Source organism: Centroberyx gerrardi, chromosome 14 (genome assembly GCF_048128805.1).
Source record: "Centroberyx gerrardi isolate f3 chromosome 14, fCenGer3.hap1.cur.20231027, whole genome shotgun sequence".
NCBI lineage: Eukaryota > Metazoa > Chordata > Actinopteri > Beryciformes > Berycidae > Centroberyx > Centroberyx gerrardi.
In genome coordinates, this window is record NC_136010.1 from 14,716,480 (window position 1) to 14,736,479 (window position 20,000).

Consider the following 20,000-nt stretch of genomic DNA (forward strand, 5'->3'; position numbering starts at 1 on the left):
CCTGCATGATGTCACCATTCCTAGAAGAAGTAGATGTTTTTTGTTTTTTTTCTGGACTGTGATGGTAAACCAATAGGAAAGAACATAAAAACCATCTACACACATGCGCACACACACACACACACATACACACACACACAAAGTACTCGAATGACAATATAGGCAGCTGCAGCTCTCTACTTCGCAACAAGGGTCAGCACCTTTTGTAGTCAAATTTATATAAGCTATTAAGAACTTGAAGGTTTGGGCATGAGAAAAATCTTTGTGGAAATATGGGGTTTGCAGACTGCTGAAAGGAGCGTATGTGTACGTGTTTGTTAGTCGTTATTTTCCCAGTGAAAGAGTTTGTCTTTTATACCCACAGTGTGAGCATTTGATGAGAAATTGAGCGGCTTTGAGCAAATACATCTTTAGAAACAGTCAACTAGCCTCGGGCTTTGGCTGGCGAGAGATTTCCATATCAAAGCTCAGGTGAGAGAGAGAGACAGGGAGGCAGAGAGAGGAAGGGAAAGAGGGAACGAGAAAGAGAGGGAGTGGGGGGGGAGGGGGGGGTGTGATGAAACAGACATCCACTCCAAAAGAGTTCTAGCCCTTGTTATTCTGTCGCTTTTTCGTGCAGCACAGTTTAGTCTGTGTGTGTCAATGCTGTCTGTCTCAATCTAAACTCCTCCGTAAAAAAAACACACAGAGGGAAAGCTGGAAAGACTCAAATACATACTAACGCCTTTCTCTACTCGATACCACACAAATACCGTCTCCAGCACCTTGTATTGACTATCACCGACCACAGAAACACTGTCTGGAGCAGAAAATGGATTTCTCTCACTAATACTGCATAATATCTGACCTGTGAGCTTCTGCCAATATTAGGATCTCTGTTTAATATTATTACTGAAGCATAAAACCATCATTTTCCCTGGAAATATTTCTCTTCTTTAGCCATAAGTATTGGACCTGACCCCATGGAGTTGATGATGACACTCTAATTAATGGATAGAGTTTTCGTTGGCTAGTGGTAAAGGTGTGCATTTTGTGTGTGTGTGTGTGTGTGTGTGTGTGTGTGTGTATTTCTGACGAACATTATCCTGCTTTGGAGAGTTTTGTAATCCAGCCATGGACTCAGGCTAGAGTGCTAAAGTGCTGCTAACAAGGCCTGTTTAACATTCTCTCCCCTGCTCAACATACAATTATTCCACTTCGCTGCCATTAACATGTACAGTAGGCCTGGGCTTTTAATTGGCCTGATATGACTAATGCCAGATCAACTTGGATTTGCTAATTAGTTTTTGCTTTAAAAGTGCCATCAGGACATGAAATATTCATTGATGTGAGGTGGAGCGAGGACTGTGGGTGGTATTAGTGGGATATTAGTGGTATGGACAGGCTGCTCGAATGTACTGGTAGAAAGAGATTGAACCAACATTGGCCTATTGTGGTCGGTTATTCATACTTTGGGTGAGGTGTTAGTTTTTCGTCATAATTTTAGACACCCACACACACACGCAAAAGACATACACACACACACGCACATTCATCCACGCGCGCACACCACCTCCATTCTCGGCATCACAAGGCCACCTCTTCTCCTCCGTCCCCCCCCCCCCCACCTCCTCTCTCTCTCTCTTTCTATCTCTATCTCTCTCTCTGTCTCTCACCTCCCCCTCTGCCCTTTGCCCCCTTTCCTATTACCTCATCTATTCTCCCCTCCCTCCTCCCTACCTCCTCTTTTCATAGCCCTTCTCTCCTCACCTTTCCCGTTCCTTCACTTCACCCGCTCCTCCGCCCCACCCTGTCCTCCCCGTGCCCTCTGCTCCATCCCAGCTGCATCTCCCTCGCTCTTTCTCCAGGCCTCCTCCTCCTCCTCCTCCCCCTCCCCCTCCCCCTCCTCCTCCTTCTCTCTTCCCTCCCACTCCTTAATCTCCTACCTCTCCTCCTCCTCCACCACCCCCTCCTCTGCTGTAAGTGGGCCAGGTGCCTCCTGTGGCCTCCCCTACTCCATTTCTCATTTTTACCCTTCCTCTACTCCCTTTCTCATTTTTACCCTCTCCCTGTTCCCTTTCTCATTTTTATCCTTCCCCCTGACCCTATCTCATATTTTAACATCCCCTTTAATGCAACAGCTAGCCACAATGGACTCTGGGTCCACTTTTCTCCCAAAACAGCAACATTTGTTTGACCCGTTGCAGTCCAAGACGAGCGTTTGCTTGAGTTAGAATAAGTTCGGTCTTCAGGTTATAAGGTGAATTCTCAAGGGGGGTGCGGGGGATTATTGTGATTTATAAAGGCCTTTTCAGCATTGAAAGGCTGATCCTTAGTGTGTTATTATATGAACGTTATAAATCGGCGAGGAAAGTGGAGATGTGTCTTTGTCGCTGGACATTTTACGAGCTCTCCTGTGTCAGTACACTTCCCTTTAGGTGAACAGGAGAGGTGAGGCCCGTCTAAATGCAAACAGAAGTGAGTAGGTTCACATCCCCTTTCTGTTGGCGCGGGGCGAGCCCAGCCTTTTCACTGCTCTCTTCCCAACACGCACACACACACACACACACACACACACATGTTCATGCACGTACGCACACACACACACGCACACACACTCAAACATACATATACATGAAAGTCTCATTGTTGCCGTCTTTTTGTTCTCTCCTCGCTCTGTCAATGAACACGGTGAGCTGGCAGTGCGCTCTCTATTCCTTTTCACCTCATCTCTTCCTCCTATTTTCTTTTTTTTTCCCACTCATCCTCTTTCCGCTCATTGTCCCTCTCTCTGCCTTTGTCTCTGGCTGGCTCTCTCCCTTGCCCTCTTCTTTTTTACTCTCTCTCTTTCACCCCCGCACCCCTCCCTCTCTCCCTTTCTCCCTCTCCCTCTCTCTCTCTCTCACCTTCCCCCCCCCCCCCCCCCCCCCCCTCTGGTTGTTTTGGTGTGTGCGGTGGTGTGTCACGGAGGGGGTGGTGGTTGATTGGTGGTTGGTGGTTTGGACGGACACCTGATACTGGCACTGCCTCACAATGTGGGAATGTGTGACTTCTTCAAAATTAGGTTTCCAAGGTGGGTGTTGTCCTTAGCGACGGTGAGCACGATCATGGGAGTTTACACAGTGGTCTTTTTGTCTCTCTCTCTCTCTCTCTCTCTCTCTCTCTCTCTCTCGTTCTCTTTCTCTTTCATTTCTGGCTATGCCACTTCTTGTACATGACATTGTGGTTCTTTCCATTCCTATGGGGGGAAAAAACAAACAAAAAAAAAAAAACACCAATAGTTCCAAAAGCCTGTTAGCCATGGCAGCCGTTCGTGCTAGTCAACAGGTGACAATCAAACGTCAAACCGCATTCGAGTAAACACACTCCGAGTGCGATGGCAGTTAGATAGGGGAGAGGAAAAGAGGGATGACAGAAGAGGAGAGGACAGGACAGGAGCGAGGATCCAGGTGAGGCATTTGTCTGGTCGACCCTCTCACTTCATCAATCACGCTGGACGTGTTGGCCTCAAGCCACGCCACCCTCCAAGTCTTCGTCCGTGCAAAAATAAAAAGAAAAAAACCTACACAACCAGCCCCGTACTTTTAACAATCACATTTCGGCGTGAGGGAAAAATGTTGCATGGAAACGTTGCCACAGGCTTCTTCAGTATTCTTCGGGAAGCGTCTTAACAGTGAGCAGATATTTGAGTGAGCAGACACTATGTTAAATTACAGTGATGCTTCCATGAATAGCCTGTCATAGCATGGTATAAAGACAAAGAAGGCAAAGAATTTTAATGGGTTTGCACCTTCATTGATTGATATTAGAATTTAGTCGGCAAAAAGAGGGCATCGGTTGCCCTTAATGCTTTTCACTGAAGCCGGTTAGTGTGGAAACTGCTGAAAAGATCACTGATAGGGGAGATCCTCAATATTGATGCTATGTATTGATAAACGTCCGCAGTGATACACTGTGCAGTGTATTGAACTGTAGAGTCGCACAGAGACAATTGAGTGTCCTCCATGTCCAGCAGTCCACTAAGCAACACTACAGTAGATGAGAAACCCACCGAGGCTCTGTAGCCATCGATCTCAAGCTATACTGAAGCTCTCTCCTCCTTTGTTTTCTTCTATCCCTCTCTCGCTGCTGTATACGCCGCCGCTTTCCCTCCATCTTTACTGCTCTCTTCTTTGTTCCCCCTCTCCCTCCACTCCTCCTCTGCCTCTCTTTCTCCTCTCCCCGCTGCATCTCGCGACTCGACTTGTCTCCCTTCCTCTTTCTTACCCTTCACTGTCTTTCTTCCGACTCCAAAATGCAAGACTCTCTATATTTAGATGCTCCTCTCCTCTCCCCTTGATTTCTCTCCCTTTATCTCACCTCCTTTTTTTATTTTTTTTTCTACCATTGAAGGACAGATTCGCAAAAGCGCTCCAAGATTCATCAGTGTTGTACAGTAGCTGCTTTTTGATCAGCTTGATGAGTGACAACGCAGCCTCGGGCTATTATATACAAATGTGTTATTATAAACACTTCTCTATCTATATGGAAATGACTCAGTCTGCTGCTCGGTTGTGGTTGTATGGTAGGCTCTAGGAATGCTAGCTAGTTGTAAGTGAATGTTGCATGTTGAGGGCTTAGTTAATACGGTAAAATGATGTGTTTTTGTACGTGTGTGCTTTGGAGTGTTTGTGAATTAGATTAGCTGGGAGTGAAGTCTCTTTTAATATTTGCTCAGGGGGGAAGGAGGGTGTGCCTGTTGAACTTGTGAGCACACACTTAAGCTGTGGCTTTTTTACTCCCCTCTTTGCGTGAGCTCATTGTAAGCTGCGGCCCAGTGTGGATTTGAGAAAGATGCCTCTGTTTGCTGTCTGACAGAGCGACAGTCACACCAAGTTACCCTCACACACACATACACACACATACACACACACACACTGGACACCCGCCTCGGCACCAGATAGCGACTGGCCACCAGCAGTGAGTCACCATCATTCAGTCACTCACTTACACATTCAAAAACCACACATTTTAACAAACAACAATTAGTCTTCAGTCTTCATTGGTTCTATGCGAAGCCAGAATTGACAGAGCTTCGCCATTTACTCCTTTGGGACTGGCATTGTTTAACCATATGTTAATTTTCACATTTTCTTCCTCCTGGTAACCCGTTGTTTTAACTCCTCTGTACTAATCATGTTTTCATGTTTTGTGTGTATGGTTGTATGGATGTGTGTGTGCGTGTGCGTGTGTAAGAGACCTTTGGTGCCGGTGGCTGCGGTGACTGTTTTAACAGCTCGGGAACAGGCTGCTTGTGTTGTGTTTTGTGGTACAGTCATGTACGGTCGTGTATAGCTGAGTCGTGACAGGTTGCTTTTTTGCTGTGACAGGTTTTTGCGTTAAAACCTACAAGAGGGTCTCCACATGCACGCGCATGCACACACACACATACACACACACACACACACACAGACACCCGCTGGCAGAGAGAGCTCGGGGAGGGTGTTAAATGCGAGTTTTGAGCCGGTCCAGCCTTATATTGTCATCATCACTGTAGCCACAAAGCCATTTGGTGCTTTTCAAAACATAACTGAGATTTGCCAAGTGACAAAAATTTTGTGAAATTGGAGGAAGAAAGGAAAAGGGGAGGTAAAAGCAAGCTAAAAGGACAAGGGGAGCATTAAGCAAAGAATATAAAGAGCAAGACCTTTTCCAGCATCCAGTGTCAGTTCGTACACTGTTAATCCTGTCAAGGAAAGGAAAAGGAAAAGCATATGATGCTTCTTTAACTGCAAAACCACTTACACAATACACAAACAAACTCATCCATTCCTAGAAGTCAAGACCTAACCCTGTCTGACCTCAGACCCACACCTGCCATGAATTCCCTCATGATATCATGGATTTGTACGTCAGCAGATGAGGCTCCAAACCATTTTACTGTTGAAAACTGTGTTTTAGACTTTAGGAGACCACACAAGGTGATGTGGTCATTGTCATATGAGACCACCGCCTCCCCCACACCCCACCCACCAACCTCCTCCCACCTGCAAAACCAAATACAGACACTTCCCGTAGGTGATTTCACTTCCCCACGCCTACAAAGATGTCTTTTAAAGAGGTAGCTCACTCCCGTCTCAAAATTACACCTACATCTGAATACATAGAAGAAAATAGTGTAACATTTTTGTTTAGCCAATGCAACGCTGGTGTTAAGAGGTGATTGATGATGTGGAATGAAGATGAAAGCTCAGTACGTCATATTTCCCTTGGGGGATAATAAAGTTATCAATCAAAACACACTCAAACATACACACACACACACACACACACACATGCACACACACACGGCAGTTCTTTATTCTGAAGAAGGCTTTCTTTTGAGAGGCTTGCAAAACAGCCTTCAAGGTTAAAGAAACAATTTCATCTGAAGTGTCTGACAGGCAGCTTACATTACTTGTGATTGCACTACGGTTACATTCAAAAGCTACTGACTGATGCTTAGATTTTACACTAGATTTTGGTTAATGTAAGAAAAAGTCGAGCAGAAGATTCCAGTGCTGGTCTTTTGACATTTGAATGACACCTCCTAGGGCTCCACCCCTGTTTGCTTAGTTGGCCAATCCTGGCTGCTCTCTACCTAACGCCAACACGTCTCAAACAAAAGACTCACTGTTTGGCTATCTGTTCCCTTCCCCTCACCTCTCCTCCCCTCTCCTCCCTCCTCTGCCTTTTTCATCCCATCCTCCCTTCCTCTCTCTTCTCTTTTCCCATCCATTCCTCCCCTTGTTTCACTCCTTTTATTTCCGGCTCTCGCTCTCGTCTCTGCCGGCCTCTCACCTCCCCTCCTCCGCCTCCCTCCCTCCTGCCACTTCATCGTCTTCCAGTCCTCCTCATCCCCTCTCCACACCTCCCTCCTGCTCTCCCCCTCCTTTCATTTTGGGTTCTCCGACAGTGGTAATGAGATGTTTCATTATTTGCATTTCACAGCTTTTAATAGAGAGAGAATTTAGGCTAAGCCCCGGGTCGTCAGTCAGGGAGTTACCATGGGAGACATAGCAGGCTTAGGGGCCTAGAGAGAAAGATAGCCCAGAAACTACACACACACACACACACACACTCACTCACTCACGTACATGAGTGTAAGGGAGAGACAGAGACAGAAAGAGAGACACATAAAAAGAGACAGAGACAGAGAGACAGGCAGATGGGGGGATTTGGATTTTTTTTCAACCCTAACCATGTTCTCACCCCATTTGACACTCTTGATATGTCAAACTGGCCCATGCTAGGGAGGGGCCAACACTTAGGACAGGTTCTCCCTGCACCTTGCTGGAAGGGGGCAGTGCTTTGTGTGACTGAGACTTTGCGGGGCATCGGAGGAACGAGGTGAAGTTGAGACGGAGCCATTAGCGTGTAGGCCAAAGAACATCAATATATAAACACGGACTCTTTGGAGTCACACCTTTTTCCGGTCACCCTGGGATGATCCCAGCTCATCCCGACCAGACCTGGATTCCCCTGAGATCACTCCAGGCTTAGCGCCCATACAGGTGGCTGGAGGTGAGAAGGCAAGGTGCCAGAGATGGGCTGGAGCCGCAGCCACACGTTTGCGTTATAAGCTGGAGGGAGGAGGATTGCGGAAGAGCTTTTGACAGGTGAGCTCATGTGAACGGGCGAGCGGAATGAATGGAACAGAGGTCCCCGGGTGCACATAGGGAGGGTCTAGGTGTTGTTTTCGGGCTGTGTGTGCAGGGTGGGGTTAGGCCGGAGGGAGGGGCAGAGGGGTGAAGGGAAAAGTGCTAAGTCTCTCTAAGCCTCCTGGATCCTCTTTGGTCCCTCTCCACATGACAAGGCTATCCTTCTTTGGGTCCATCTCCTCCTCCACCTTGGTTCCCTGGATGCCAGCCAGGGAAATACAGAGTGGAACAAGAGAGAGAGAGACAGAGTGCAAAATATTGCATGATTAGACCCGGGTGAAGGTGGAGAAAAGGATCAAGGTGGACAGATGGAGGGTGTGCGAATGAAAGAAACGAGGGACACTGACAACATGAATACATACAGTGAGCTGGAAAGAGGTTGGGCAGAGACATAAAATGAAGGACCACCAAAGCAGTAGTTTATTTTCAGCAGACAATGCAGGAGAAGAAGAACAAGCCATTCACAGTTAATAGTTTTGTTGTGTTACTTTTTCTAATTGAGGCTTGCATGGCTCCCTGTGTCTGGCTGTGCTCGCCTGTACGTGCGTGTGTGTGTGTGTGTGTGTGTGTGTGTGTATTATTTTTGTCCATGCCAGCCTTGTTGACGGGCTGCCACCCTGGCTTGTCCCGGAAGGCTGCCAGCTCCGTCGGATTGGGGATTAACCCCGGGATAATGGCCTTGATGCCCAGTTGAGTGGAAGCAAAGCTGTTTAAAAAATATTGGCTGCCTGAGTCACTCTTCCTGTCTCCCCCTCCCTCTATCTTCCGTCTCTATCCGCCTTTCTCTCTCCACAATACTGCCCTATCTGTTTTCTGTCCATTATTCACTATTCTCTATCTTTGTCTGGTTCTCTGCCTTTCATTTTCACTTGTCTCCTTTTTAGTTTTTATCTTACTCCATTTTTGTTGAGGCTTTTTTGTAAGTTCGTCCCACGTTCATAACGAGCCTTCGTGGTCGTTGCAAATGAACAATCAACATCCAAAGCAGTTTCAAACATTTGTCACTCATTTAGGCTTACATTGTGGATGTCAAAATAACAATAATAAACTTTTAATCTAATACAGTTTTCGGTTGAATATGCCTGTAGATTGACTCAGTAGATTTTACTATGGCTAACTAATGGCTGTCTCCTCCACCATACTGCTCTTGGTTCACTTGTTTGAAGAATAGCGCCTCAAATTTAAAAGCCATTTATACCTGCTGTATTTTCTTTTCCAGTCTTCTCTCTCATTATATGGGAACCAGTCTGCTTGCAAGCAAACCTACAGTTCTTCTTCCTTCACCTGAATGTTTCATGGATATTAGCACGTCATGTCAGGGATCCTCATATGATCTTCTATACCTTTCTTGAGTGTGACATCATAGATATCACTTTATATTTAGGGTTTTACATAATACATAATTCATGCAATGCAGACCTGTTAACCTGTACGCTTTTTGCGTAGAAACTCTGCATTTTTAAATCAAAGTACGCTGGTACAATTTGCTAATTGATACGCCAAAAGAAGTTTGTTCCTTTTTTAATCTATAAAATTGTAGCCGAGGCATGAAGTTGGGATGATTGACAAATTGTCATTTTCCCAGCAAATTCCCACTCTTGACTCTTGATTTGACGTCCCTCCCTCCTCCATCCTCACATTCATTCACTCCTTCCATCACTGGCCAGTTTTTCCTGCTTTCTCCCCACTGACTTTCAGTGACAGTGCCAAGGTAGAAGTGGGGATGCCGACTGTCGAGATTGTGAATTCACTCCTAAGTTCACATATAAAATAAAACAATGTGGTTTGATGTGTTACTCTCAGCAAAGTCAAACTGACAAACTGCAATAATATGTCTCAGCTGTGTTGGAAGGTGTAACACAGTGTTATTATCTGTTGTTCTGAAAAATTACTCAATTTGTATTTTTTTACTGCATTAAATTATTGTTGCCAGTTTATGCTGAGCTCCGGTAAATGGTTCAATATTTATTTCAGGTATATACACCCTGTCAGAATTTTGGTGATCAGTAAATAGGTAATTCATCCAAAATGTGCTGCATGCTTTAGACATTTTTTACAGCATAGACACACATGAGCAGAAAAAAAGTTAGCAGGCATTCTAGGTGCTTTGGCTACTCCAAGTGTTTCTCCATGGTTGGCAGTCTGGCAATGTTATTTTCTATTTATTTCTTTATTTTTATTTGATTTTATAGCACCTACATGAGGAACAGAACTCAGCGTTCATTCAATTTGACATGCTTGTCCAACAGAAGACATTTTTATCAAATAATGAGCAGAATTGTTGCAATTGTTTTAATTGCTTAGCTGATTATTCATGTATGTTGAGCAGAGGACCGCAGTTTGTATGTGGAGTGATTAGCAAGAGGAAACAATTGTGCTGGCAACACACTGGCAACTAAATGTTAATTTGCCCTCACCAACTGGAATCCGCTCATTTGAAGTAAATGGAAGTACATGCAATTATTTGGATGGTGCCAACATACAGAAAGAAATTGAAGGCAGCCAAACCTTATACCCAGAATGCTGAAAGTATATACAGTATGTTGAGGGATATGCATAGCCCACTGACTGTAGTTTGTCTTGCACTGTCCTCTTGAATATGAGCTTGCCCTTGTACCACGTGTGCTTGTACGTACTTAGGTTTCTGTGTTAGTTGCCGATTTGTCCCGGCACTAATGTCACCAAGGCCGCTTGGCAAACTGAGAGCGGAGGGGATAGTCATGAGGAATAAATCAATAGACACACAGAACTAATGCTGCGAGGGAGTTTTATTGTCTGAAATCTATTCTGTAATCATGTTATAACACAATACAAGTGTTGATTGTGTATGAACGATGGCATGAGCCTGCCATGAATGTTGTAGAATGTAAAAACCCCCTCGCAAACAAAGTATGCCTCTGCCTCTGATCCAGAAAGTCGTCCCGCTCTCCGTCTCCCCTTGGTCCTCTGCGGTCAAGGAGGGAGAGAACTGGCTCGGAGGGACAGGCTGCATAAAGAGAGAAAACGCAAGAAGGAGGAAGCCCCATTCTCTCACTCCATCACACGTCTCATCTCTTTAGTTGTCTGGCCGGGGCCTAAAGTGACTTTGCTGTGATGTGACCAGGACAAACTGGGTGTGATGCTATGACGGCTGTGCTAAGTGTGTGAATGTGCGCGGCTTCATCGGGACATTGGCTGTGTGTGGTGGTGTGTGGGTAGTGTTTGTGTGCGTCTGTGTATTTAGGGGCAGGGGGTGGAGGGGGGGTGCTTGTGTGTGTGTGTGTGTGTGTGTGTGTTGGGGGGGTTAAGGAGGACAGTCACTTCTGATTTGGCCTCAGAAGGGTGACAGGGACTTGGAGCTCTGGTGGCATGCTTTACTGAAACAATCGGCTCTGACCACAAATAAGCACACACAGACTGTCAGCCTGCCTCCTGATGACTTTTTCCTTGCTTCTTTTTTGGTGAAATTTCATAGAAGGATGAAAAGCTTTTTTTTTTTTTTTTTCCCTTCTACTCTGTGACACTCTGAAAGGAGGCTTTAGTTTCTGTAGCCTTGGTGAGACTGCTAATGCTTTCGATGAGACACAAAAGTCTCTCTCTCTCTCTCTCTCTCTCCCTCTCTCTCCCTCTCTCTAGCTGATTGTCTGACAAGTCCATTTTACCTTACATTCCCATCTTGTGTCAATGCAGTGTAAGGGTAATATTGGGGGGGGAAAGTATGCTATAAAGAGAAGCTGCTCACAGGGGAGAAGGAGAGGGGTTGGGCCTGTTGATGGTATGAGGTGGGGTAAGACGGAGGGCATTAAAAGGCGAGGATGAACACTGGAGTTGTTTTGTGATGTTTCTGTGATAGGAGCAGCATGGGGATTGGTTCCCCTGGAGAAAAGGCTCTCTGGCTGAAGGGGATTGGACGTGCTGAAGTTAAACAAGCCAATTAGACAAGCAAACCAAAGAGTTCAGAGGTCGAAGCGCACTCCATTAAAGTTCTTTTTTCCCCTCTCTCTGCCTAACTCCTAACTCTGTATCTGTGTGAGTCTGTTGAAGCAGTAAATCTGATTAGTCCTCTCTCTGTCTCTCTCTCCCTCTCTCTCTCCCGCTCTCTTTCTCTCTCTCTCTCACACTCTCTCCCTCTCTCTCTTTCTCTCTCTGTTGTTGTTTTACCCTCTACTGCTCATTGTTTTTGTTAAATTTGAGGCATCATTTAACATGTCTGTTGGTGCAACCCCTGCCACACACGCATACACACACACACACACACACATACACAAACAACAACACACACTCTCACTGCAAACCTTTGATACTCCCTGAGAACCATGGCCTTCTCTTTAGAATGTATCAGTACAATATGCTAATATTATCATTAGCTCTTTGGACAAGCTTTACCACACAGTATTGACTAATGAAAAGTTACACTGATGAACTAACAGCACTCTTCCTTTGCTTCTTTGACATGTCGCTGTGAGCTACCAATAGATACATTTACAGCCCATTAAAATGAGGGCCGCTGACCAGCTTGTGTTATACATAATGATATCGATGTGACCCTGTATCTCACCATACACGTCCTGGACAAAAAGAAGGATAGGAGGGTACTGAGGTGTTTCTCTGTGAATAGTCCATAAATGACTTCCTTCCTCTATGTTTTAGCTGTCTGTGAGAGGGAGCCTATCCTATAGACCAGACTATACAATTCAATGTGCCAACGGCCCTGAGTGAGAGAAGAAGAGGTGGAGAGAGGAGGAAGGGGGCGATTGTGTCCTTAGAGCAGCGTGGTTTGTCTCTAAAGGTGAAGGGTGACCGCTCTCAATACCTCCATCAGGACAGCACAGAAAGCAAAGAATACCTCAAGGTTAGACTGCCAATAGATTTTTCTACCAATGTGTGAGCCGAAGGATAAAAACGCTTGCGTCAAAACTGGCCTTTTGAGACACTGAGGGACACTGTTATTCTGCATTCACATCCAAGTTTCTTCTCCTCAGTTTTCTTTTTTTTTTTCTATGGCTTAAAGAAAAGCCAAGCAAAGTGAAAGGCTGTGAGCCAGCCGTGCGTTGGATGGGACCCAGAACAGTTTTTTTTTTTTTTGTTTTTTTTTTGGAAAAAGGGAGATTTCAGCAGTTGTCACCATCACTCCATCCGCTCGTCCACTGCCGTTCACAGGAGGTGTGTTTGTCCAAGTGGACGTGGGAGACACTGTGGATTTATCTGATCTTACAAGCCATCAGGTTGAGCAGAGCTTTGCTAAACATGACCTGAAGTGTGCCGGCCCCCGAGCAAACGCTGCTGTCACCTTGGCCAACCCGGGCTGTCATCTCCCGGGATGGCCAATGAGAGCTGACAGCTGTGGCGTTCCCAAAACAAATCACCGCTGCGTTTGGTAACACTCTGCGTCCCCGCGATTTAGCCCTCACTGAGACGAGAGCGGGAACGGCGGCTGCTAATGCTCTGGCTAATGCACTGCCTGAGTGTGTGTGTTTGGGTTTTTGTCTCTCTCTCTCTGTGCGTGTGTGTGTACATTTGTGTTCGAGTGCGGTTTCTCTTTGTTTTTCCGCCACCTTGTTCGCTGGTTCAACATTGCGATACGCATGCATCTCCCTTTGTCTCCTTCTCCTCTCCCCTGTCTTCGCCCTTCTCCCGCATCCCTTCTATTGTGTGTGTGTTGAACAAGTCTCTAGTCTGTAATCCAACCTGTACACAACAGAGAAAACACAGGACATAGTGTGTTTGAACATGTTTTATTTACGTTAAAGCGAAAATCCACTTAGATCTTAGATCAATATTTGCGAACATAACCAAGCTCCCAAAGCCAGAAACCAGAGAACCAAGCCCTTAAGCCCGGCTTCGTGGACTAATAGCTTGCGAGTTCAAATGATGAGCTTCACTATGGACTTGTTGTGGTCAGAGTAACAAACAAAAAATATGTCACTGTGTCGCAATATGTCCCCTGTAACATCACCCTGGATACTGGAAGTTGGTCCCTTATTCGCTGACAGTGAATGAGAATTTGTCATTAAGAGATCTTATTGTTTGTAGCTTTAGGAGAAACTGTGTTCACAGCCTAGACCGAACTGTCCAAGATCACAGCTATTGAGGTGAATGGTTTAGAGCGAATTTTCCTCTTAAGTAGAGTGTTGATCGAATATTCACTGTCAAAAGAGGGGGAAAAAAAAATAAAACGAATCGAGGCTGTGCTTATTGATAATTTTAATGGTAAAGTGGTCTGTACTAAATGAGGTGCTTTTCTTCCTCTCAAATATTTTGTGAAACTGCCATTTTTAATGAGCTTACACACACACACACACACACACACACACACACACACACACACCCAGCCACACATTTTCTGGAAATGAACCTGTCAGCCACGGTTTACACACCGAGATTTTTGACTATTTGTTACAGGGCTGTTTTTAGACATCAAACTACAGCAGTTGAGATGTGGTTTCTATTGATGTCATTGTTTTATTTGTCACAGTCATTACTGCGATATACTTACCCCGGCTCATCTTTAAAGCAGCGGTTCAGCGAAATTCACTTATTTTCCCCCTTATATTAGAATGAAAACAACATTCCAAGCAATGGGTTTTGTTTACAGTCATTGCCATCCACCACTCGTATTGACCTAGAGGAGAAAAATCTGAATACGTTTCCAAAATTATCTTGTTTTCTTGCTCAGGAATTGATTTGAAATACCTTTTGATGTTTGGGGTTTAGTGGATTTGGCTTTCAGGGGAACAATGACATGTCACAAAACCAGCTTGGATTTCACTGCCCCCGTATTTCTCTTTCTCTTTCTTCCTCTCTGCCTTGTTTTGACCTCTGTGTCCAATTGAAACTGTCACGTTTCCCCATGTTTTTGTGGGATATTATATATTTACGGTCTATTGCTACACATTGCGGCTCAAGTTAACTCCTATGGCTCGTATTTCTTCTCTCATCTCCCAGCAGACAGTTTGGAGGAGAGGCTACCGGTCAGCTACACAGATGAACAACAGGAAGGAGGACATGGAGATCTCCTCTCACTACCGTCAGCTCCTCAGAGAGCTCAATGAGCAGAGGCAGCACGGCATCCTCTGCGATGCCTGTGTCATTGTCGACGGCAAGATCTTCAAAGCCCACAAGAATGTCCTCCTGGGCTCCTCGCGCTACTTCAAGACTCTTTACTGCCAGGTAAGAGACCGCTGCGCTTGGGCAGACTGGTTAAGGGAGTCTGAACACATGTTTTTTCTTTGAGAGCATAGTAATTTTGTTCTTTGTGTTTCCCAGTTGATCAATATCAAAAATTGTGCTCATTTCAGTGTTAAAAACAGATTTTATTTATATCTTACACAAAGCAAATAGATAGCATGGACCACAAAGGGTTTTATTAGAGAAAAACGCTGCCATGAACACTATTTGTTGTGGTCCTCCAGGTGAAGAAAGGGGCAGAGCCTCACCACCAGACCACTGTCACTCACCTGGACATCGTCACGGCGACAGGCTTCAAGGCCATCCTGGACTTCATGTACTCCGCCCACCTCGCCCTGACCAGCAAGAACGTGATCGAGGTGATGTCGGCCGCCAGCTACCTGCAGATGACGGACATCGTCCAGGCCTGCCACGGCTTCATCAAGGCCGCGCTGGACATCAGCATCCGCTCCGAGATGGCCGACGAACTGGCCGACTTTGAGATGGGCGCCGTGGCCGCCCCCGGCATAGGGGGAGGAGGAGGAGGAGGTGGAGGAGGAGGAGTGGGGATAGTAGGAGGAGGGGGCGTCGGAGGAGGGGGGCTAGGAGGAGGAGGAGGAGGGATAGTTGGCATGGCGTCCGAAGCCCTGGCCTCCATCATGTCCGGTCGCAGCACCTCCCCTTGGCTGGGCCGCCGCACCAGCCCCGCCAACTCCTCTGGGGACTCGGCCATCGCCAGCTGCCACGAGGGAGGCAGCACCTACGGCAAGGAGGACCAGGAGCCCCCCAAGAGCCACGAGAGCCAGGAGGAAGCCTGCCACGACTCCCAGCCCGCCTGGCCGCACGACTACCGGCCCGTCACCGTCAAAGAGGAACAGGTGTCCCCCACCTCCTCCTCTCATCCCCGGGACACTCCCAGGGGAACGGCCCAGAGCCAGGGGGAGCAGGGGCCGGGAGGGGCGGGAGGGGCAGGCGGAGGCGGAGGAGAGGGGCCCTGGCAGCCCCTCTCAGGGTCGGGCCGGAGGAAGAACAGGAAGAACAAGGACACGGTCAGACACATTACCCAGCAGGCTGAGGGGAATGGGGACAGAGAGCGGGACAGGGAGAGAGACAGGGACAGTCGGCCTGGATCTCCACTGCCCTCCATCCTGGCTGTGGCCGGATGGAACTACAACGGACAGGATATCCCAGGTAAGACACACCATCTGCTCCTACCTGTATTTTCTGTCTACAATCTTAAGGAAAATGCTACTGCACAGTATCCTGCTATACTAGATAACAGAGATGTCGTTTTTGGACCCGAATGGACAAGACCCACTGTTTCATCTGCTGTTTGAGTAGATTTGGGTCAGCTAATGACAATGGTGAGAGCAAGCCATGCGGTTTCAGGTCCAAACAGTTTTTATTCTAAAGCAAAGTACTACAAATGAGTGGATTTGTGGTTTAGATCATTACTTTATTTTCACGATAGCAGGTGGGGTGGGTTTGGATTGGCTCTCAAAATGGGTTGGATGGATGCGGTCCAAAAACGAAAGCAGAAACTCACTTTACTGCTGGAAAGTATTTTGCGGTGTTGATTCAGTGAATATAAGGCTCTAGACGCACTTTGCTAATGTACTTAGTTAGTTAGCCAGGCAGGTAATTAAGGAATGTGTGGTGAGATAATTAGATTAGGCTGGATAATTAGGTGAGTGTGATGTCTCAACACCGAACTACAGTAGAATCTCATTTATCTATGCTTCTGTCTTAAAGCAGACCTCCTAACCACCTGAGCGCCAACTGTGTGCAATTGTTTGATCTGCTTTGTTGACATATGCAATGAGGTTTAACGGCACATAGGGGTGTGCAGGGCATTTTGCAATACATGTGCGCTTCATGTTGTGAATTGTGTCTTGGCCTGGTATTTCAGTGAATTTCAGCCGTCCATACAGCTCAATAGTATAAAATGACCTCTTTTCCTCGGGGGTTCAGATTAGCGAGGTTCTACTGTAACGTGCTAGGCCTAAGATGATTATCTCAAATCTTGGAGGTGTGAGGTGAAGCCGGGGTAAATGCAGATGGATAATAAAATCCTCTTCTTACCGCAGTTTATGTAACACACACCCACGTATACACAAGCACATGCATACACAAACACACACTCACACACACACACACACACGCACACACACACATACTTATTTTGAGAAAGCTTCTCTTGATCCTCAGCCTTACAGAAGTGTTTAGTGAATTCCTTCACACTAAAACTAATACATTAAAACACTTTTACCTGTTTGTGTGTGTGTGTGTGTGTGCGTGCGTGCGTGCGTGCGTGTGTATGTGTGTATGTGTGTATGTATGTGTGCGTGCTGTGGGGCCCAAGGCGTCGATAGGTAGATCATTAAAAGTAAGGGAAGCTAATCCTGGGCGCATTAAGGGAGTTGGCTGTGAAATGGGCACACGCGTCGCGCAGCTAAAGAAAACAGGATAATTGAATTGACCTGGGTCACTGCACGGATTACCAGCGCGTCCTCGCCATCCCAAACTCCTCCCCCTCTCTCTGGGGTTTAGGGAAGGACCTCTGGAAAGGGCGAGAGAAGGGGAAGGGGAGAGAGAGAGGGAGAGAAAGAGAAAGTGGAGTGGAGTGGAGAGAGACTGGGGGGGGGGGGGGAGGGTAGATGAGAGGGGTAAAGAGAGAGAAAGAAAAACAGAAGAAGAGAGAGAGACAGACAGACAGAGAGAGAGATAGAGAGAAAGAGAGAGAGAGAGAGAAGGACAGAAAGATCCGTATAGGCTTATATGAGTTTGCCGACTTAACTCCTAAGTGTCCTAAGTCCCGGATTTTGTGACCTGCACTCACACCTTATTACGATGCCCAAGTGCAACCTGTCTCCTTAAGTTACCGCAACACTGAACTCAACAACACTGACACACACACACATACACACACACACACACACACACACACAAACACAGTGAATGGCACCATTAAGCCCGTGGGCCAGCTCCGTGGTCGAGTTTTAGCCTGGCTGTGGTAAAGTAGCCATTACCTAGGAAATGTTTTCTCACTGTTGCCTAAAGGTTAGAGGAAGTCTAGTGTTGCCTGTGCTGGTGTAGACTCACCCGGTGTTAGCCAAAAAAAAACTATTTATCCCCGCTTTTAACTGGGCTAAGGGACTGGATTTTCAGTGGTTCAGAGAGAAGGGTATGGTAATGGGAAGAATGGGGAAAGGAGGAAACGAGAGTCTTTGTATCATGTGATTATCAACTATTTGGGTCTCCTTCAGAGGGCTGACCTTGCCATTCAGCAGTGGAATATCGTGTTGCCAGTGGGCTAACATGACGTTTGAGAGTGGTCGGGTATGAGTCAGGTTGTGTGTGTGTGTGCTTTTCATCCCTTGGCCTGACACTCAGGATATGTTTCACTGTTGTGTGTTCAGCCCGTTTGCAGGAGGTGGTTTTTTGTGTGTTTAGGGAAGGGGTTGGGGATTTGCTGAACAGGTTTAGTGAGGTCATTTTGTGTAGGGGGAGTCCTTAGAGCCTGTATGGGGGGTTGGCTTGTTTTGTGTGTGTGTGTGTGTGTGTGTGTGTGGTTGGGGGGTGTTGTGCCATCCTGTCCAATTGTTGGTTTCCATGAAGGGATATGGTAGGTATAAAAGAGAGAGGGCACCTCCAGTCTGAGATTAGCTTAATTGCTTCATTCCTTATTGATGGAAAGTGCCTAGACACTCTCTCTCCCTCTTTTTCTCTCTCTGTCTCTCTCACTCTCTCTCCCTCTTTCTCTCCATCTCTCACTCTCTCTCCCTCTCTCTCACTCTTTCACTCTCTCTTACTCTCATCTCTCATCAGTGTCCGTGCTTTAGTATGTGTGGCGCTAATGTTACATACGACACGGGCTGACTGACTGAGGATTTCATTGGATTACTCTGTAATATAAGGATAATATAAGGCTGTGTAAAGGCTCACAGTATTAACGCAGAGCCTTTTCGAGGGTTTGCATGAAAACGCCGTGTGCCGATGTTGACATAAACAGCTGCAGGAATTAGGATTTGTTTTCTTTAGATCCCCTTCCCTTGCAAACATCTGCTGTGTTCACTTGTTGTCATTATTGAGGCCACTAAGCAGTCAACTTCCTTTTCTCTCTCTCGCTCACACTTGATCTCACTTCACTCTTTTTTTTACACTCGCCCTGCGTCGGTAGACACAAACATTTTTAACCTTCAGTGTTAAATTGGCAAAGGGGAATCAATACTCTTGTGCCTGCATACTCATTTCACTGATCATACCTGATCATTTGGATTGTTTTTCTATATAATACTGTATTGGAAGTAACATTTTGGGGAGGAGAGCTTTAAATAGTCCCATGACTTTACTTTCCTGCCTGCTTACGTAGCTGGCCTGTGAATAATTATTTCATATTATTTTTAGTTTGGGCCCCCGATGCTTCTGCAAATCAAAGCCAGTATGTTTAGAAAATCACAGGAGAGCATTTAAAAAGTAGTTTAGTATATTATAGTATATAATATATATATATGTATATACTTATTTATACATACATTTCCCTTTCAGACTCAAATGAACTTCATATGAGGTCTATTCTAAAATATGTCATATAAAATTATAGAATTATATAAAATATCATCATTCATCATTCAATTTTTCTAAAATCGAAAATATAGAGGATCCAGTCTATAAAATTATAATTTTGTCAACAAAGGGCATAGATTGACTACAGTCATTTGAAATGTACCAGATCCTTTTTTTTTTTTTTTTTTTTTTACATTTTGTGCTATCCATTTAGTAGGTGCAGGTGTCACTTTTTTTAAAAAGGCGGATGTGTCATTTTGGAAGGAAACTTCATAATCTTCCCCTGGCACATTCTTCCCCTAGTCAGTAGATGGAGAAGAAGCATGAACTGGTGAAAGCATGAGTTCCTTTATTCTTGGGGCAAACACCGACTTAATCTTTTCCCCACAAAACAGAACTGGAATTTTTTTTTTAGCGTTTTTTGCTGGTATTAAAAAAAGAAAAAAAAAAACACACATGGTGACCTTTTGTGTTGGCTTGGGGGATTTTGGCAATCCGGTAGATGGCCAGTGTGACGTACACACACACACACACACACACACACGCACGTACACACATACACACACACACACACACAAACACAGCTTAGAGCATCTGATTATGTAGACGTGAAGAGTTCAATCACACGTG

The 20,000-nt window shown here is 45.8% G+C and overlaps 1 protein-coding gene across 2 annotated transcripts in view; it reads left to right on the forward strand.

Annotated features, from left to right (window-relative positions):
* Positions 1–20,000, forward strand: part of zbtb46 (zinc finger and BTB domain containing 46) — a 57,911-nt gene that overhangs the window by 6,101 nt on the left and 31,810 nt on the right. For both annotated transcript variants that reach the window (XM_078288540.1, XM_071899337.2), the window contains exons 2-3: positions 14,583–14,807; positions 15,050–15,995. In XM_078288540.1, coding sequence (XP_078144666.1) covers positions 14,622–14,807; positions 15,050–15,995 — 1,132 coding nt within the window. In that variant the 5' untranslated portion in view covers positions 14,583–14,621. The remainder of the gene's footprint in view (positions 1–14,582; positions 14,808–15,049; positions 15,996–20,000) is intronic.